This window comes from Pogoniulus pusillus, chromosome Z (assembly GCF_015220805.1).
Source record: "Pogoniulus pusillus isolate bPogPus1 chromosome Z, bPogPus1.pri, whole genome shotgun sequence".
NCBI classification, from domain to species: domain Eukaryota; kingdom Metazoa; phylum Chordata; class Aves; order Piciformes; family Lybiidae; genus Pogoniulus; species Pogoniulus pusillus.
Genome location: NC_087309.1, coordinates 102,139,531 through 102,155,106, shown reverse-complemented (window position 1 = coordinate 102,155,106; position 15,576 = coordinate 102,139,531). Strand labels below are relative to the sequence as shown.

The 15,576-nt window shown below is 36.7% G+C and overlaps 1 protein-coding gene across 1 annotated transcript in view; it reads right to left on the bottom strand.

The window, feature by feature from the left end:
• SHOC1 (shortage in chiasmata 1) overlaps positions 1-12,037 on the bottom strand; it is a 53,796-nt gene extending 41,759 nt beyond the window's left edge. Inside the window, 5 exon segments of the mRNA XM_064140531.1 lie at positions 1,247-1,400; positions 4,883-5,067; positions 9,187-9,268; positions 9,834-9,963; positions 11,993-12,037. Of these exon segments, the coding sequence (XP_063996601.1) occupies positions 1,247-1,400; positions 4,883-5,067; positions 9,187-9,268; positions 9,834-9,963; positions 11,993-12,037 (596 nt within the window).
• Between the last annotated feature and the right edge of the window lie 3,539 nt (positions 12,038-15,576).

Sequence of the window (15,576 nt, the reverse complement as noted above, 5' to 3'; positions counted from 1 at the left end):
GAAATGTTGGCATTATTTGTCTTTTGTCATCTTTAATTTCTATTTTCAGGAATGATTCAGTACCAAAGAAGGCAGATTGTGTTCTCAATTAAAGTAAAAATTGAAAGTATGATCTCTGATTAAACTGACAAACTATTAAAATGCTAAGGAGTATTATATATTAGCATTGTGAGGCTACTATTTGCTATGTGAAACAAGGATACAAGCAGAACAGAAATGATAATTCTTCAAGCAGAAACAAAAACTTCTCAGTGTGGCACTCATGGTCATAACATGGACTAAATTTATAATGACTTTTTAGAGGAATAGCCTCCTCATCAGTCCCTGTTAGCACTTTCCTGGAAGAATATTTCAGACTGAAGAATATAAATTTTTCTACACCTAGCCTTGGAATGCTCACTGAATTTTATCTTAAGTAGAAGTCTGTCTAATTGTATCTCTTTGTCTAAATGCATTTCCTGTGTGCTTCATTAGATTTAGACTCCCACTTTGAGAATGCTAGTGGTTTGCTAGTCAACTGCAGATTGGCAAGTTAGACCTGTTCTTGGAAAGCATTAGCACTTTTTTCCTCTATGACTGGAATTTCTGAAAGTCATTGCAAAATTTGTATCAAGTTCTCCTCGTTGGATATTTACAGCACTCACATGTGCACACAGTCTTATGTCCAAAACTCGTGAGATCAAGATTCATGTTTGAAAAAGTAGGCAAACAAACCCACACCTTCCTGTTCTGTTATTACATTGGTAAAGCTGAACCAGGTTAATTATGCTTTTCTTGTTTGTGAATCATGCAGCCCTATCAAGTGCAAAGGAAGCTAGACAACTCACTCAACTAAGCCACAAAATTTAGCCAGATTTTGAGAATGTATATATACAGGTGAATAATATACTTTAAAAATACTAGACACATTCTGAAAATAAATTGTACAAGTTTGATTTAAAAAAATATTTAAAAAATCAGCCACTTTGAGGGAGGACCAGGTTCTTTAAACAAGGGCAATTTTTCAGTATTCCAAAACTGGATTACAAAGAATGTAAAATGATATTGTTTCATTTATCCAGTCTTACAGAATCATAAAATTATTTTTGATTTATTTTCTTAATGCATATGAATTTCATCCTGCTAAAGTTTTTACCTATTGTAAATAAAAAAAAAAAAGTTAAAAAAATAGCAGATGTTAAAATGCTAATAGTAATATGCAAAAAATATTATTTATATTCAAAATTACACAACAGTTTAAAGATACCTCTCTTCTGTTAAGTTCTGTCCTCTAGAGTCTAAAAGGGGATCTTTTACTAAAAAGATATGTAGTCTGCTCAGAAGTTTAGATGAAGTGGGCAGTTTTTTACGAAACGTTTCAAGATTATCAATAAAAACAAGTTTGTCTTCCATATATAAATCTGTCAAAAAACAAAAAAAAGAAAGTTAAAAAATATAAACATAATAAGAATTATCAGAATGAGAACAAGTGGTGAAGACTTGCTGGAATGCTATAAATGTCAGCAAAAATATATTACTTTGTACTTCAAATATTACAGTATTTTAAGCTTTAAATATGATTAAGTCTAGACCTCCAATGGTCCACAGCGTAAGTGTTGTTTTTCTTTTGCTTTTTCTTTCATCTTACATAACATTTCTTAAAAAGAAAAGGTATTTTTCTTTTCATTCCCTTGTTTGCACTGTAAAGATCACAAGACCATGTCTGAGCTAGGTTTTGGCTGAGAAACTTAGTAGAGTGCAATTTTGAATGTGGAAATGAGGGAGTCTCTCCATACAAACCTAAATTGTAATGTATTCTCTAATCTGAAAGCAACAAAAAACAATATGAGGCAGAACTGATGCAGTAATCACAACTCTATTTGATGCAATCCTTTGTATTTGCTATATACATGGAAGCCTCCTCATTCTGCAAGTCCCTTTCACTACCTGGATGATTCCCTATCTGTAATAACTTTCCTTTCTACATTGCTCACAAACTGAACTGAACAGTCCCCATAAAGGGATCCACTAGTTAAAAATTGAATGCCTCATTATAAAATGCCTCGATGTAATGGGATGAACCATTCGGGACAGGCTTCTAAAGCTTCTAGTAGCCTAAAATACTTCCAAGAGAAAAATGGACATATCTGTTGATACAATTTACAAAACCCTCATCTACTCTTCTTCCTTTTTCTCAGGCAACAAGCAAAACAAAGTAGGAAGCATCCTACTTTTCAAGCAAACAGCTGTTGCAAAAATAGGTGCTAAATGAGAAACAAAGACAGTGTCTACGATATAAATTTGATCATGTTGCCCTCAAATAATATCTAATTTTTGTAAATGCAAATAAAGCATGATAACTCGTAACATCCTAACACCAAATCCAGTCAAATGAGGCACAACTTTGCCCTTATCTCAACTTAGCTATATTTTTAATTAATTTTTATTACATTAATTTGTAGTAATTTATTGTAAGTAGCTCTAATACTTAAAGTGCACCAAAAAAATGAGGGTTTTTTTTTTCACCAAATCTCTCTATTCTAATGTGATTCATTTTTTCCCACATTTTTACATTTCTCTGTCCACTTAAAACATGTTTTGACCTTTTACTTTCTGACTTGGGAAAGCATGCCTATGCACTTAGTAGTAAACGCTCTCCTGAAGTGGAACAGATACAATCACATCTGTAACTGCCTTCCTACCACAGAATTTTACAACTGGAGAAACAGGTGGAGTTTGAAATTCACAAATGTCAGTGTTTCAAATCCATACAAAACTGAATTGAGATTCCACTTTGAGATTTTAGGAAGTGCAGTTCCACATTTTTTAAATAAGCTTGTTTTTCAGCACTGTAACTTGAATGCAGCATCACCACTTTCTTCAACCTAAGAATTTCTGATCATTTAAGCACTTCAGAAAATAACCTTAATAGGCTTGAACATGTGCTCAAGTACTTTATCAATCAGGATGCAAACATTTAGTTCATGTTTGAGTTGATGTTTCACTGCCAGTGTTACCACAAGCTAGAGCAAAGTTAGTGCTCTTCATCTTAATCATACAGAGATGGTTGTCTTTCCAGTGTGACCACTTTCTCCTAACAGCCAGCCTGTGCAAAACAGAAAGGCTATTGGCAGCATGCTAAATATTGTAATGTAATACCAGTCTAATGTAATTGGAAAGAAGACCAGAACTCTGCAGATACTGACTGAACCAAATTTTCCACTCAATGTGCTTCACATTTCATGTGTTTTAACTTTCTTACTGGTTAGTCCAGTAATAATTTACTAGGTACATTTTAAATGTGTGGATAATCTATGACACTAAACCTCACAACCTTACTGTAAACTTGTCTTTCCCTTGAACAAAATCCTGTGAACACTGCCACTCTTATTACATATTACATGCATTATTTCTTACAGTACACCTCAAAAAGTGAAATTACTAATGAAACTTCTCTGAAAGGAAGAACAGGTTACACTACCAGAAATAACCACGAAACATTTTAATATGCATACAAGCTCACAGAAAACAACTCCAGCACTAACAAGCTATTTAGAATTGAAACTTAATGCTCCTCTACTGGATCATTTCAAATCCTAAATCATGCTATTTCTTATTTCCTTTTTATCAATACAGGTTTGATAATTATGTCCTATCACCTGCAACATTCCACCTCTAAAAAAATTTATCTATCAGTATATTTCCATGATTTTGCACTCTCTGTATGTATCCTCACACCTTTGGTGGAAATCTGTTGGATCTGTGCCATTAGAAAATGAGCTGGCATTAACTAGTCAATGTGCTTTCCTAAACATGTCCTTCTTTAATGCAGAGTCAGAAAAAAGGGCTGTTAATATCAAATGGGTTACACAGGAAGATAATTACTGACCTGCTGATTCAATACACCAGTCACCAGAATAATGAATAATTAAATATTCTCTTCCATTAAAAAAAAAAAAAATTGTGTCTTTTTTAGCTTGCCTATTTTTGTTTGTTTAACCATAACAATAATTTGTACCCTCAAAATTATAATATGTTTTATGACTTTTTTTTTTTTTAACTTTCTGACTCCTGTCCATGGAAATTAAGATGTCTTGATTGTTCCGAAGAACAAATAGCTATGACAGGGGAAAGCATCTGAATTATTTGTATCATCTTTGTAAACACACAATACAGTTTTATTAATTATTGAAACCTTCTGCAATGTGCTGCCTAACTTTGAAAAAAAAATCAGGCAACTACTTAATCAGATTAATTACTATGACTGTCTTTCAATTAATAACTGTAACGTACTTGCATTGTTGAAACTCTGTTCACGGTAATTGTTAATTTGCACAATATTGTATCAAGAACCCACCTTCCTTGTCTGTGCCACTGTGGAGAAAAAGCCCTTAGTAAATGATTGCACTTCTGAAAAAGAACCTGATAGTTCAGAAAATAAATTGTAATACAGTTGAATCAAACACGTTCTCAACATTCTGCTTTCTGTAATCAGAATTAATTATTAATTAGGGTGCTACTAATAATAACACTCCACAAACCACACAGGAACACTAGCCAGTTTGAATTCTTTTCATTCCAACAACACAGCAGGAACTGTTTACTTTTTCCCTTCCTGATACAGTAAAAGAACATAGCATAAAAATCTACTTCTATTAAAGTGCAAAGAATCTATTAATTGTGATTTGCCATGTATTTGGTTGCCCTGAAACTTTTATTGTCTTGCATCTATCTTGAACTGTTGAGACAAGCCTTGCTTCTCCAGGGAATAAATATTAAATGGCTACAACTTCTGCAGTTGCAAAGGCCCTGATCATGCAAATGACCACGAATCACGCACTATGGAATTTAGCAAGCTGACTCAAAAAAAAAAAGTGAGAAAATAATGATTTAAACACTTTACCTTGCCATTGTTCTTTAAATTCAGTGGCATAGTCAATCTTCAAATACTTGTCTTCAATGGATTCTTCCTTAACAACATCCTTTTTAAGTGTGAAAATTTCTTCAGTCTGAGAGCAGGGATTGGAACTTGGAATAAATTCTACTAATTTGTTACTAGTACAGAGCTCTTCAGAGGAGACAGGTTTCCTGAAGAGCAGAAAAACATCCTGATATTTAAACTGTTGTAAAAGCACTGTCATAACATTCCTCATTTCTCAGTAAATCAGGGGCACTCAAAAAGATACTCTAAAACCTTTGGTAATCACTCTCTTCACTGCATAAAGTTGGCAATTACGAAGTTGTTATCACTATTCACTAGATCCACGGTCAAATTACATGTTTAATCCTTCTCCAAGAAAAAGCCCTTTAAGTTTACGCCCAATATTAACCTGAAGAAAATGATAACAGCTGGAGAAAAAGCATCAAACCAATTGTTGTAATAACATTTATGACAAAAACTTGTTGCTGCTTAAACGTGCAGTTGCATCTAAAAAACAGGCTGCCCAGGGAGATGGCTGAGGTCCCATCCCTGGAGATATTCAAGGTCAGGCTCCACAAAGGATTGGCCTAGATGATCTTTGAAGGACCTTTCCAACCCGAGCCACTCTATGATTCTGTGATCTATAAATTTATGTGTCATGCTATTACCTCCCTAATAACAGTAAATCTACTGAGAGGCACTTACTGCAGGTCAGGTTTTACAAACCCAAAATAAATAACTTACCACATTTACTGCTCATTCCTATCTCTTTTGTGTGTGTGCACTGCTTTGCAAATATATGGCAGTGTATCACACTCTCTACCAGGAAGACTTAAAATGACTTGTGCTGAATTATGTGTATTAATACTGCTTAGTCCTACTCATAGGGAAACCACTAACCTAAAATATCTGATTTACTTAGCTTTGCTTTAATTACCTTAAATAGATTCCAAAGCACTCAAAGAGCTCAAAGCACAAACACATCCTTTCATTCTAACTCCTTGCTCCTTATTTTCTATTCTTACTCCAATTACTCTTTTCCACTGCTATACAGACTAAGCCCAGTTAATTTTAAAATACACTAGGTGAAATAACCTTAAGTTTTCTGTAACTAGATTCTAGCAAATGCACTTATTTCCTCAAATTTATCCAGAAATTACAAACTGCAGTGCTAAACCAGGGAGAAGTCTTATAATGGGCTAATAAATGTCTTCATTCTTGGCATTCAGTATCCCTTGAGATGGCATCTAACTGATTCTCGAACTGCTTGCTAAACCACACTTTGTAACAACTTCTTTGGGAATTTCTTTTTCTGTTACTGTTGTTAGCCTAGACAATGTTGTGGGTGATGTCTCTGCTTGTGTTTCATAGCTTCCTCACAATATTTATTGCTCTCAAAGTGCAAAGATGATTATGTTGCATTATAATAGTCTTGTTTTTTTCCTGAAGATACAGAATGTAATTTCAGTTTTAGCTCAGTGCAGCTTTCAGCATTAATCCAAAACTGCAGTTCAGGACCAGTATAAGGCAGAATAATTTCAGATCAATTAATTTTGTAATTACATTTTGTTATAAAATCTCCAAGTCTGTATAGTTTTCTCTTAAAATTCAGTGGTGTACTGGTTACACTGACTGATGATGGACTAAATTAAACCATGAAAGTATAACCAAATGCTTTCAGTTCACAGAATCACAGAATGACAAAATGGTTGAAGTTGTAAGAGACCTCTGGAGATTGTCTAGTCCAATCTCAGATAAGCTATTAAAATGCAAATCTCCAAAGTAACATTTCCAGATTGGTTTTGGAAATTTAAACAAGTAAGCAAATGGTTGTTTGTTTTAACCTGTGTTGTGCTATTTATATAGTACAATAAAAGTTCTGCATCTGTGCAAGTCTATTGTTTTCCTTACTATTATTTAATTAATAAAATAACCAAACATATTTTACATTCAGCAGTTAATATCAATCCAGTTGTCAATAATGCACTATACAACTCAAAAGTTAGGGGAGAATGTCAAACTTCTCAAAGTATTCAGTCACTCCTTCACTTAGTACCACAAGTGTGAGGATACAAAAGAGGGCCTATATAGCTAAAAGTTGGCCACTTCAACATCTGTTAGTCATTTGAATCCTAGAGAGACATGAAGTGACAAGAAGGTGGCTGTTAACCTGTAGAGCACATTTTCCATCAGACAAGAAACAACTGCAAGCAGCACAAGGAAATCTGCTCAAGTTTCCTGTAGAGCCATAAAAGCTATTTATCTCAATATTTTCTTTGGAAGGTAAAGGTTAGCACTGTGGATCCAAAGGCCAAAACCCAAGAATGTTGACCAGGTACTCGTGGTTTGTTGTTGTTGTGGTGGTGGTAAGCTTTGGGGGTTCTTGGTTTCTTTGTTGTTGTTGTTATTGGGCTTTTTTGGAGTTCATTGTTGTTGTTTGTTTGCCTTTTCATACAAGAGAAAGGTAAGTGGTATTAAAAATCCCTATCCAAATAATGCTTACAGTTACAGAACAGGTCAATGAAATGTTAGAGAGTTTTTAACTGGACTTTGACCTTGTTTGAAAACAGACATTGTGTTATGCCCTATTGAGTACTGAGATTGGAAAAGCTGTGATCATAAACATATTTTCCCCCCAAAATCCTCTGGTTGAGTAATGGAACTATGCAGTATTACTACCTTCACAACAGAGCATATGGCTGTCGACTATTTAACAAACTCCAGCTAAATGTAAATACAGTATCTTGGCTATTTCTAACAGCATTGTGAGAAAAGCAGGACATGATGCCATTAATAGTTGCAGGATTGCCATAAAAATGCTACTACAATCCACATTCTCTAGGAAAAAAAAAATCTAGATACTCCTGTTGTGTGCCAGTCTATGACATCAAGTTCCTAGTCTTTCAAAGTATTTGGCATTTTTCCCTGTTAAAGAACTAGTACACACCAATCAAGTTTTGCTGAGTGCTCACAGACTTTAGGTCTGCCAGAAATTAAAAGTTCAGTGGACAACTGCAAGGTTATGTGTTTAAATGACTTGTCTGAAATCACACAGGAGTTTTGACAGAGACAAACCCAGAATCAGCTTCCCAGGACGCATTCAACTTCCTTAGCCAAGCTCCCAGAATCACAGCATGCTAGGAAAATACAACCTCTCCAGTGTGGATTAAGATGATTAACTAAAGATCAAGGAATTGCACAGAAGAACACCAAGAGAGTTAACCACGCTTTAAAATAAAGGTAAAGACATTTATATTTTTTTCCAGAAAACTTCCCATTTTGTTTTCTCCTGCAATAACTGTGTTTTTGAAGAACAATGCACTTCTTTTTGGGGAATGACATATCTACAGGTAAAGCAGCTCTCCACTACCACAACAGAGGTCGAATTACACAGTCAGCCACATCATTCTCTGCACAGACTTTGTGCTCTACAACCATGATTATACCTGCATCATGAATGACCAGCTGAAAGCATAGTGTGTAGTAATGTAATTAAAAACTGTATCATAATGAAATCACAGAAGAACATGTGTTGGCATTTTCTCTGCATGACTACACATTTCTCCAACTATGGGTTTTCTTCACAATCATTTTTAAATGCTAATTTGAAGATACCAGATTTTGCACTGGCCTGTAAAAGCGTGAATGCACCTTTTCCATTTCTTTCACACTGATTATTGAGTGCATAAATACACAATTTACTGGCTTTGAAGGACCATAATTTTCTTTCATGTTTTATGTGTGCAGTAAGGGTTGTGTTGCAAACCTGTTTTTAAAATGAACTCTATTGCAGAGTTCATTTGATATATTTTTACTTTACATATATATACAATTAAAAAAAAATAAATACATCTGTGTTCAATGGATATAATGCACTACAGGTGTCTTTTACACCTTTCAAAGATATAAAAATATTTCTTTTTCAAATAGCATCATCTACAATTACAAGATAAAACTCTCTTAGACAAGGAAAGGAGCAAAATGTCCTCATGGCTTATTTTCATGTTCATTAAAAGATTTCAGAAACTTTCACCATTGCCATAAATAGGTTACATGACCACAACAAATATGGGACAAATTAGTAGAGAACTCCATAAAAACACAACACTACTTTTAGAGAAAAAGTCAACTTCAAGCTATCTGCTACAGTGTACATTTCCAGTACACTGTACACTTGCTACTGCCAGAAAATTCCTGTATTCTGTTATCATCTTTATCTTATGATTTACAAAGTATCTGAATGATACCAAAGGAATCACATAGGTTTTTAACTTAAGGTTACTGACTTTTCCAGGAAATCCTCCACAGATAAACTTTTCTTCCATTGATCTAACACTGAAATAGTGATCGTGTTCTGTATTGAAGCAACTGACAAAAAAAAGAGAGAAATAGAATTACACAGAAAATATTAATTTTTTTCGTGTATTGATAAAACTTTTGCAGATGCTAGCCAAACTCTACACAGGATGTACAGAAGAAATAATGCTTTCAGTTTCCACTGGCAAAAATAAATGTAAATACACTAGAAAGACACGGATACTTTTATATGTGTATTTACCACTCTATAGTTGGAAACCTTCATTTTTTTCCTGCATCTCAAAATCATCTTTCAAGTATCTCCCAGTATTTGACTTATCTCTGGTCATTGCTCTTCTTCCATAAGCACATGTTGAGACAGGAAGTTTTCCAGAGGTTGCTACAAACTAATCAAATACCACCTTCTTTTATTTTGCCATACACAGTAAATATTCATTACCCATTTGTTTCTACTTTGTCAATGAACATCTTCTACCTTCAAAAGAGATGTGAACTGACATACTGCTGCTTCTTGAAATTATTTTTTTAAAATCAGATTTCTATTATGCACAAACACAACCTTCTCATTAAATCCATAGTAAATATAAATTAAAAATTTAGAGACTATATAACCTACTTCTAATCCATGGCTTCCTATACTTATCATCTGCAAAGAGTCCATTGAGATGGTTTTTCCCATTTTGGTGTAAAGAGGGAGGAAGGCAAAGTGAAAATCTCCTGATGGAAAACTTCTGTCTTGCAATGCTCTGTACAAAACAAACAAACAAAAAAAGACATGTGATAAAAGTGTCTCTCTTATTCCTCTTCAAATACCTCTTCACTTTTTCCTCTTCATGCTACCTCTTCAAACACATCCATCACTTTAGTATTCTGCCTAAACCTGGTATTTTAAACTTTTTTTGTCTAAAACTGACACAGTCAAAACTAAGAGAAGATAGTAACATTTCCTTGACATGATATTTAACTTTTAATCTATACCTCTGCATATGCAAAAGTACACATATGTTTAGCTACACAAATTTTGTGCATCCAGTAACAAGAGCTTATCTTAACACTTGCATTGGTTTTCTGTACTGACATGTATAAGCTGATCAGAAACAAAATCATTCCTACTATTGTTGCTTTATGTGCTCATAATAATCCAAAGCCTCTCAGCTTCCAAGAGCCATTATGAGCTAACAAAAAAGCACTTTATAAATCCTTTTACCTTCATTAAAAACAACAGCGGGGGCATGGTAATAATAATGTGAACACCAGAATTAAATAGGCAACACGGCAACATCAACAACTTCACTAAGACCACCTTCACTAAACTATCCAACAGTTCTTTTGTCACAAAACCTCCATGGTACTAAAAAACAGCACAGCACAAACAATAAGTTCAAGAAAAAGAGAAAAAAATATTTTTACAGAGAGGTTTGGATTTAACAAGTTTATAGAGGTCCTGAAAAGTTCTGGGTTGAAAAAGGCATGTTGGAACAGACTAAAGAAGTGTCAGAGAACACAAACAACACTAGAAGCTTCTCTTTAGTTCTAAGTCTATGACTTGACTTCAGCTCTGCTGCTTCTGATCCTATAAATGTCTACTCATTTCAACACATGCTGTCAAGCCAGTTATAGCCTGTTCTGTTAGACAGCTCAGGTGACAAACTAGAAATAGTTCACTGACTTAGACTGCTATCAGAGCACCCATGCTTTTGGTACACTTTCCAAACCCTCGTTTACAGGCAGAGAGAAAATGGAACAAACAAACAAACCACCACCAAACAGACACACACAAAAATAAAAACCAAACCAACCTCAAAAATAACCAAAAACCCCAACCAGCCAACCAACCAAATAAGATATAGGGAGCAATGTGAACAAACACTATGTAGAACACCTGCTACACTCCAAGGAAAAGGACACAGGCACCATGTTACATAACGTGCATTTCAGCTTAGCTATAAGTACTGTTGCTAAACCACTTCCTGGGCTGCATTTCTCCAGCTATAGCCCTGCTACGTGTACTTGCACTCTCCCTGAACTCTTGAATGCATTGTGCCTTGCTGTCTCTTTCTTCTACTCACCCACTAGGAATGTCCCTTCCAGGCAAAACACCACTCTGACAGAGAATATTTTTTATTTGGCTCCCAGATTTTCTTTGAAAATATAAGTAAGTAAAACCTCAATTAAGTAGGACAATGTGCTTCAGTGAAAAAAAGTATGTAACACTACACAGAGGTAAACAGAAAGGAAAACAATACGTAAAGTTTCCCTGTCTTAACTGATCAACATCTATGAAGACAAAATACTCACTGCGGATGTGGAAGAAAAACCTTCTCTCAATGATTTTTAACTTAAACACTATAAAAATTCTTCCCTGACACCATTAGAAAATACAGTGTTGTTTATCACTCTCCTGACATATTAAAGTAGCTAGAAAATGCTGTTAGTTCTCCAAAACCATAATTAATTGAATTTTATTAGGCATTAGAAGGCACGGTGAACTTTCCAAAGAAAGCTCTAAGCAGAAAATCAGCTAAGAAACACAATTTTAAGTGTGATATACACTGGGGGAAAAAATAGATGCTTGTCAGTTTGGGCAAAACTGGGCTTCAATTTTGTATTATAAACACCTGCAATCACTTTAACATGTTTTCCCAGCAATAACCTCACTGAAACAGAATTCCTCAGAAAGTAGTTCTCTGTATCTTTTTAAAATGCACATTCAACACTTTCTTCAGTCACTGCTGTATTTCTTTCAGAATATTAAAAGAAATTATAAAACTATACCTCATATAAATAGTCTGTTGAATGATATGTTAAGGCTGAAAACATCTTGTTTGTTCATTTGCCTAGAATTTATAAATAATTTGGATTAGTTAAAAAAATCCTGTATCATGCAAAAATGTTGAAAGAGTAGTCTGGAATTCAGATTCAATAGGAATAATGTTTTAATTTATTGTAGCACATTCAACTTGGATTGAATTTCATACAGAAGAAAGCTACCAAAAGCATTCAGTATTATGAATTTGGAAATATGTAGTAGACTAACTACAGATTATGGACAATTTTTATCCTTTAGCTATGTCACTTGCTGTTCATTTCACAAAAATCCTTTCAAACTACTAGGCAAATGTAAGGAACAGAAACCACCTCCCCTAAGGAATAATTTTTGAGAATTTATCTGATTAGCTGGATTCTAAAGTAGTTTTTAAAGATAATAGTTCAGCTATCTAAGATCCTAATTTTTCACTGCCTCATGTATTTATGAGAGGACTTTTTTCTCTCTCTCCTTCAGTTTTGATAGGGAAAAGGTGATTGGATAGGCTAGTAGAGAGCAAGAGGTCTTTCTGGAACACCAGATCTCTAAATCAGTTAATACTTCTGATGGAAATCAGAAGCGATATGAAAACTATACAAGGACAGAGATATGGTGTGAGTGCAAAACAGTAGCTCAGGTGTGCAAGGCAAGAGAGCACTTGTTATTAATTAAAATTATCTATGAGAATCAAAGTTAAAGATAATTCTGTACAAAAAGTGTGTGATGTAAATGAGATGTAACCAGCATGAACAATAGGGAGATAAGGGAAACATGTGACAGAAGCTTGTCTTTATGTATATTCTAGTAGGTATCAGTAACATGGTATTAAGCTAAACTGGCTAGGTGACAGCCCTGGAAATGTATGGGTATGGATGCAACAGAAGTGGGATAAATAAAAAAGAAGTAATTGGGAGATGGCTGCTTGCTTGAGAGGCATCTGGACAGTGAAAAAGATGTTCGGGCCTGGTAAAAAGACAGGTTTTGGTAAAGAAATCAAGAATAAGGTCTAAAATCAGATGGAGAAGGAAATAGTGAGGAACATTCTCATGGAAGGACTCTGGATCATTAGAGACAGTGATGAAAAAGACCCGTGGACCAGAAATGCTAGGGATGCTAAGGAAAACCCTTTGGACAACCTGCTGGACTCTCCAGGTCTGTGTCCAACAGAGTTGGTGTAGGGGGCTGGAGCCTTTATAAGGAGGGATGGAATTGTACTTTAATAGCGCAGGAGCACAGGGAACATAATTGTGGTTTACTATTTTTGATGTGTATCACTCACTAAGATTTCTTTACAGCAATATAACCATGCCTTCATACAAACACTAAGCAGCAGGGTTGCAGTTATTACTTGCGGTGATATAGTTGGGAATTGATACAACTAATAGCAGTGAACTGCTCGAGGCACTGCTAGTTTCTTAAACACAAAAAACCCTCCTGAAAACATCAGGCACTGATGAAAACATTAATAAGCATCAAAAACACCTGAATCAAGTATGTTTCAAGTTTCCAATTCAAAATGGAAAGAGTGGGATTTAGAAGTACTAGTCTGAAAAGATACAAAGAAACCCAAGTATACTTAAGTCTTTTAAAGAGAAAAAATAAAACTGAGGGGCATGATGCTCTTTCATTCTCCAAGAACTCTAGAGAACATCGCTTTTTAAGTAAGTGAAACATGCAATATATTTCATATAATGACAAAACAGCAGCAAGAAACCTCAAAGTTCATCTGGTCCAACCTTTCTCAGGAAAATCACGGTTTAAGACAAGCTGGCCCAGAACACTGTTCAGCTGAAATAAAATGTTTGCCATCACCTGGGTTGGTGCAATCCCAAGCACAGATAAAGGCTGGGTGGTGAATGGCTGGAGATCAGCCGTGAGGAAAAGGACCTGGGGGTCTGGTTTGGTGCTTTTTGCTCAACATGAGCCAGCAGTGTGCATGAGCAGCCCAGGTAGCAACCCATGTCTTGGGCTGCACCAAGAGAAGTGTGGCCATCAGGGCAAGGCAGGGGATTCTCCCCCTTTACTCTGTTCTCATCAGACCCCATCTGGAGTACTGTGTGCAATTCTGGAGCCCCCAACACAAGAAGGACATGGAACTGTTGGAGTGAGTCCAGAGGAGGGCCACAAAGATGCTCAGAGGGCTGGAGCACCTTTACTATGACAGGCTACAAGAGTTGGGGCTCTTCAGCCTGGAGAGGAGAAGGCTTCGAGGAGACCTTGGAGTGGCCTTCCAGTATGTGAAGGGGACCGACAGGAAGGCTGGGGAGGGACTAATGACAGGACAAGGGGTAATGGGTTTAAACTGGAAGAGGAGAGCTTTAAACTAGATGTTACAAAGAAGTTCTTTACGGTGAGGGTGGTGAAACACTGGAAGGGAGCTCAAGGAGGCTCCCTGGAGGTGTTCGAGGCCAGGTTGGATGAGGCCTTGAACAACCTGTTCTAGCCGGAGGTGTCCCTGCCTACGACAGGGGAGTTGAACTGGAGGATCCTTGAGCTGCCTTCCAACCTAAACGATTCTATGATTCTGTGAAACGCCTTTAAATCTGCAGTTGTCAGCATCGGTGAAGCACCGTCACTGGCTAAGTGGTTACATACGACAGAAACGGAACGCAGCACAGACAGGAACCAAAGCCGGAGCTCGGACACCAGATGAAACCGGCTCAGCACCACGCAGCCGGCACTCCCATCCCCTCATCTGTCTTCCCCTCAGCTCGACTGCGCAGCCTCGCCGCGCCCTCCGCCTGCGCGGGAGGAGGCACTCGCGCCTCTGATTGGCTGACAGTCCTCCCGCCCTTTCTGCCTCCAGCTGCCTTCGGCCCCGGCCGCCCGCCCGCCAGTGCGCATTGAGGCGGCCGCGGAGGTGCTCGCAGGTGCTCTGTTACCTCAGGGAAAGGGCTGTGTGATCGGAGCCACCGCATGGCAGTCCGTACAAAGTCCCTTGAAACTGACTTGGCCGTGTTATTTATTGTTTTTACTTCCTGCAGCCTTTCCTTCTCGAGTAGGAAGCACGTCGTTGCTACTCTCTATGTAAGAGAAAATTTCTCATAGGAGAGGACAGAAAAACTTTTAAGCAGAGCCGAAAACATGTTTAAAGCAGTAAACACAATTGAGTAACTGAATTTCATCTTCCTGCCTGTAGCTGTATGGGAGAGGAAGCCAAAGAGACTTTAAACTTAATCCTGAGGCACTTCTGCTTTGTATGCTCAGCATGTGAATTGCCAATCTGTAGAAATAGCTGTCAATTTTGTGACAGAATCTGCGCTCCCCCTGTCCCCCCACCTTTAATTGGCTGCCTAGATTGCCGTTCTGGGGCTGATGTCTGCTCAACAAACTGTGTTTCTCATCAGGCAGTTTACCATCACATTTCTGTTTTGGTTCAGGCTCTGACAAATTCCTGGACTGACAGAAATGTCAAGATTAGATCATAGAATCAACCAGGATGTGAAAATGCTTCCTCTTTCCACCATAACCCCTCCCAGACTTCAGACACATTCTAGCTGCAGCTAGGCTCCAGCTGCTGTTCTGCTTATAGGAGTGGCATCACCTTAGTGCT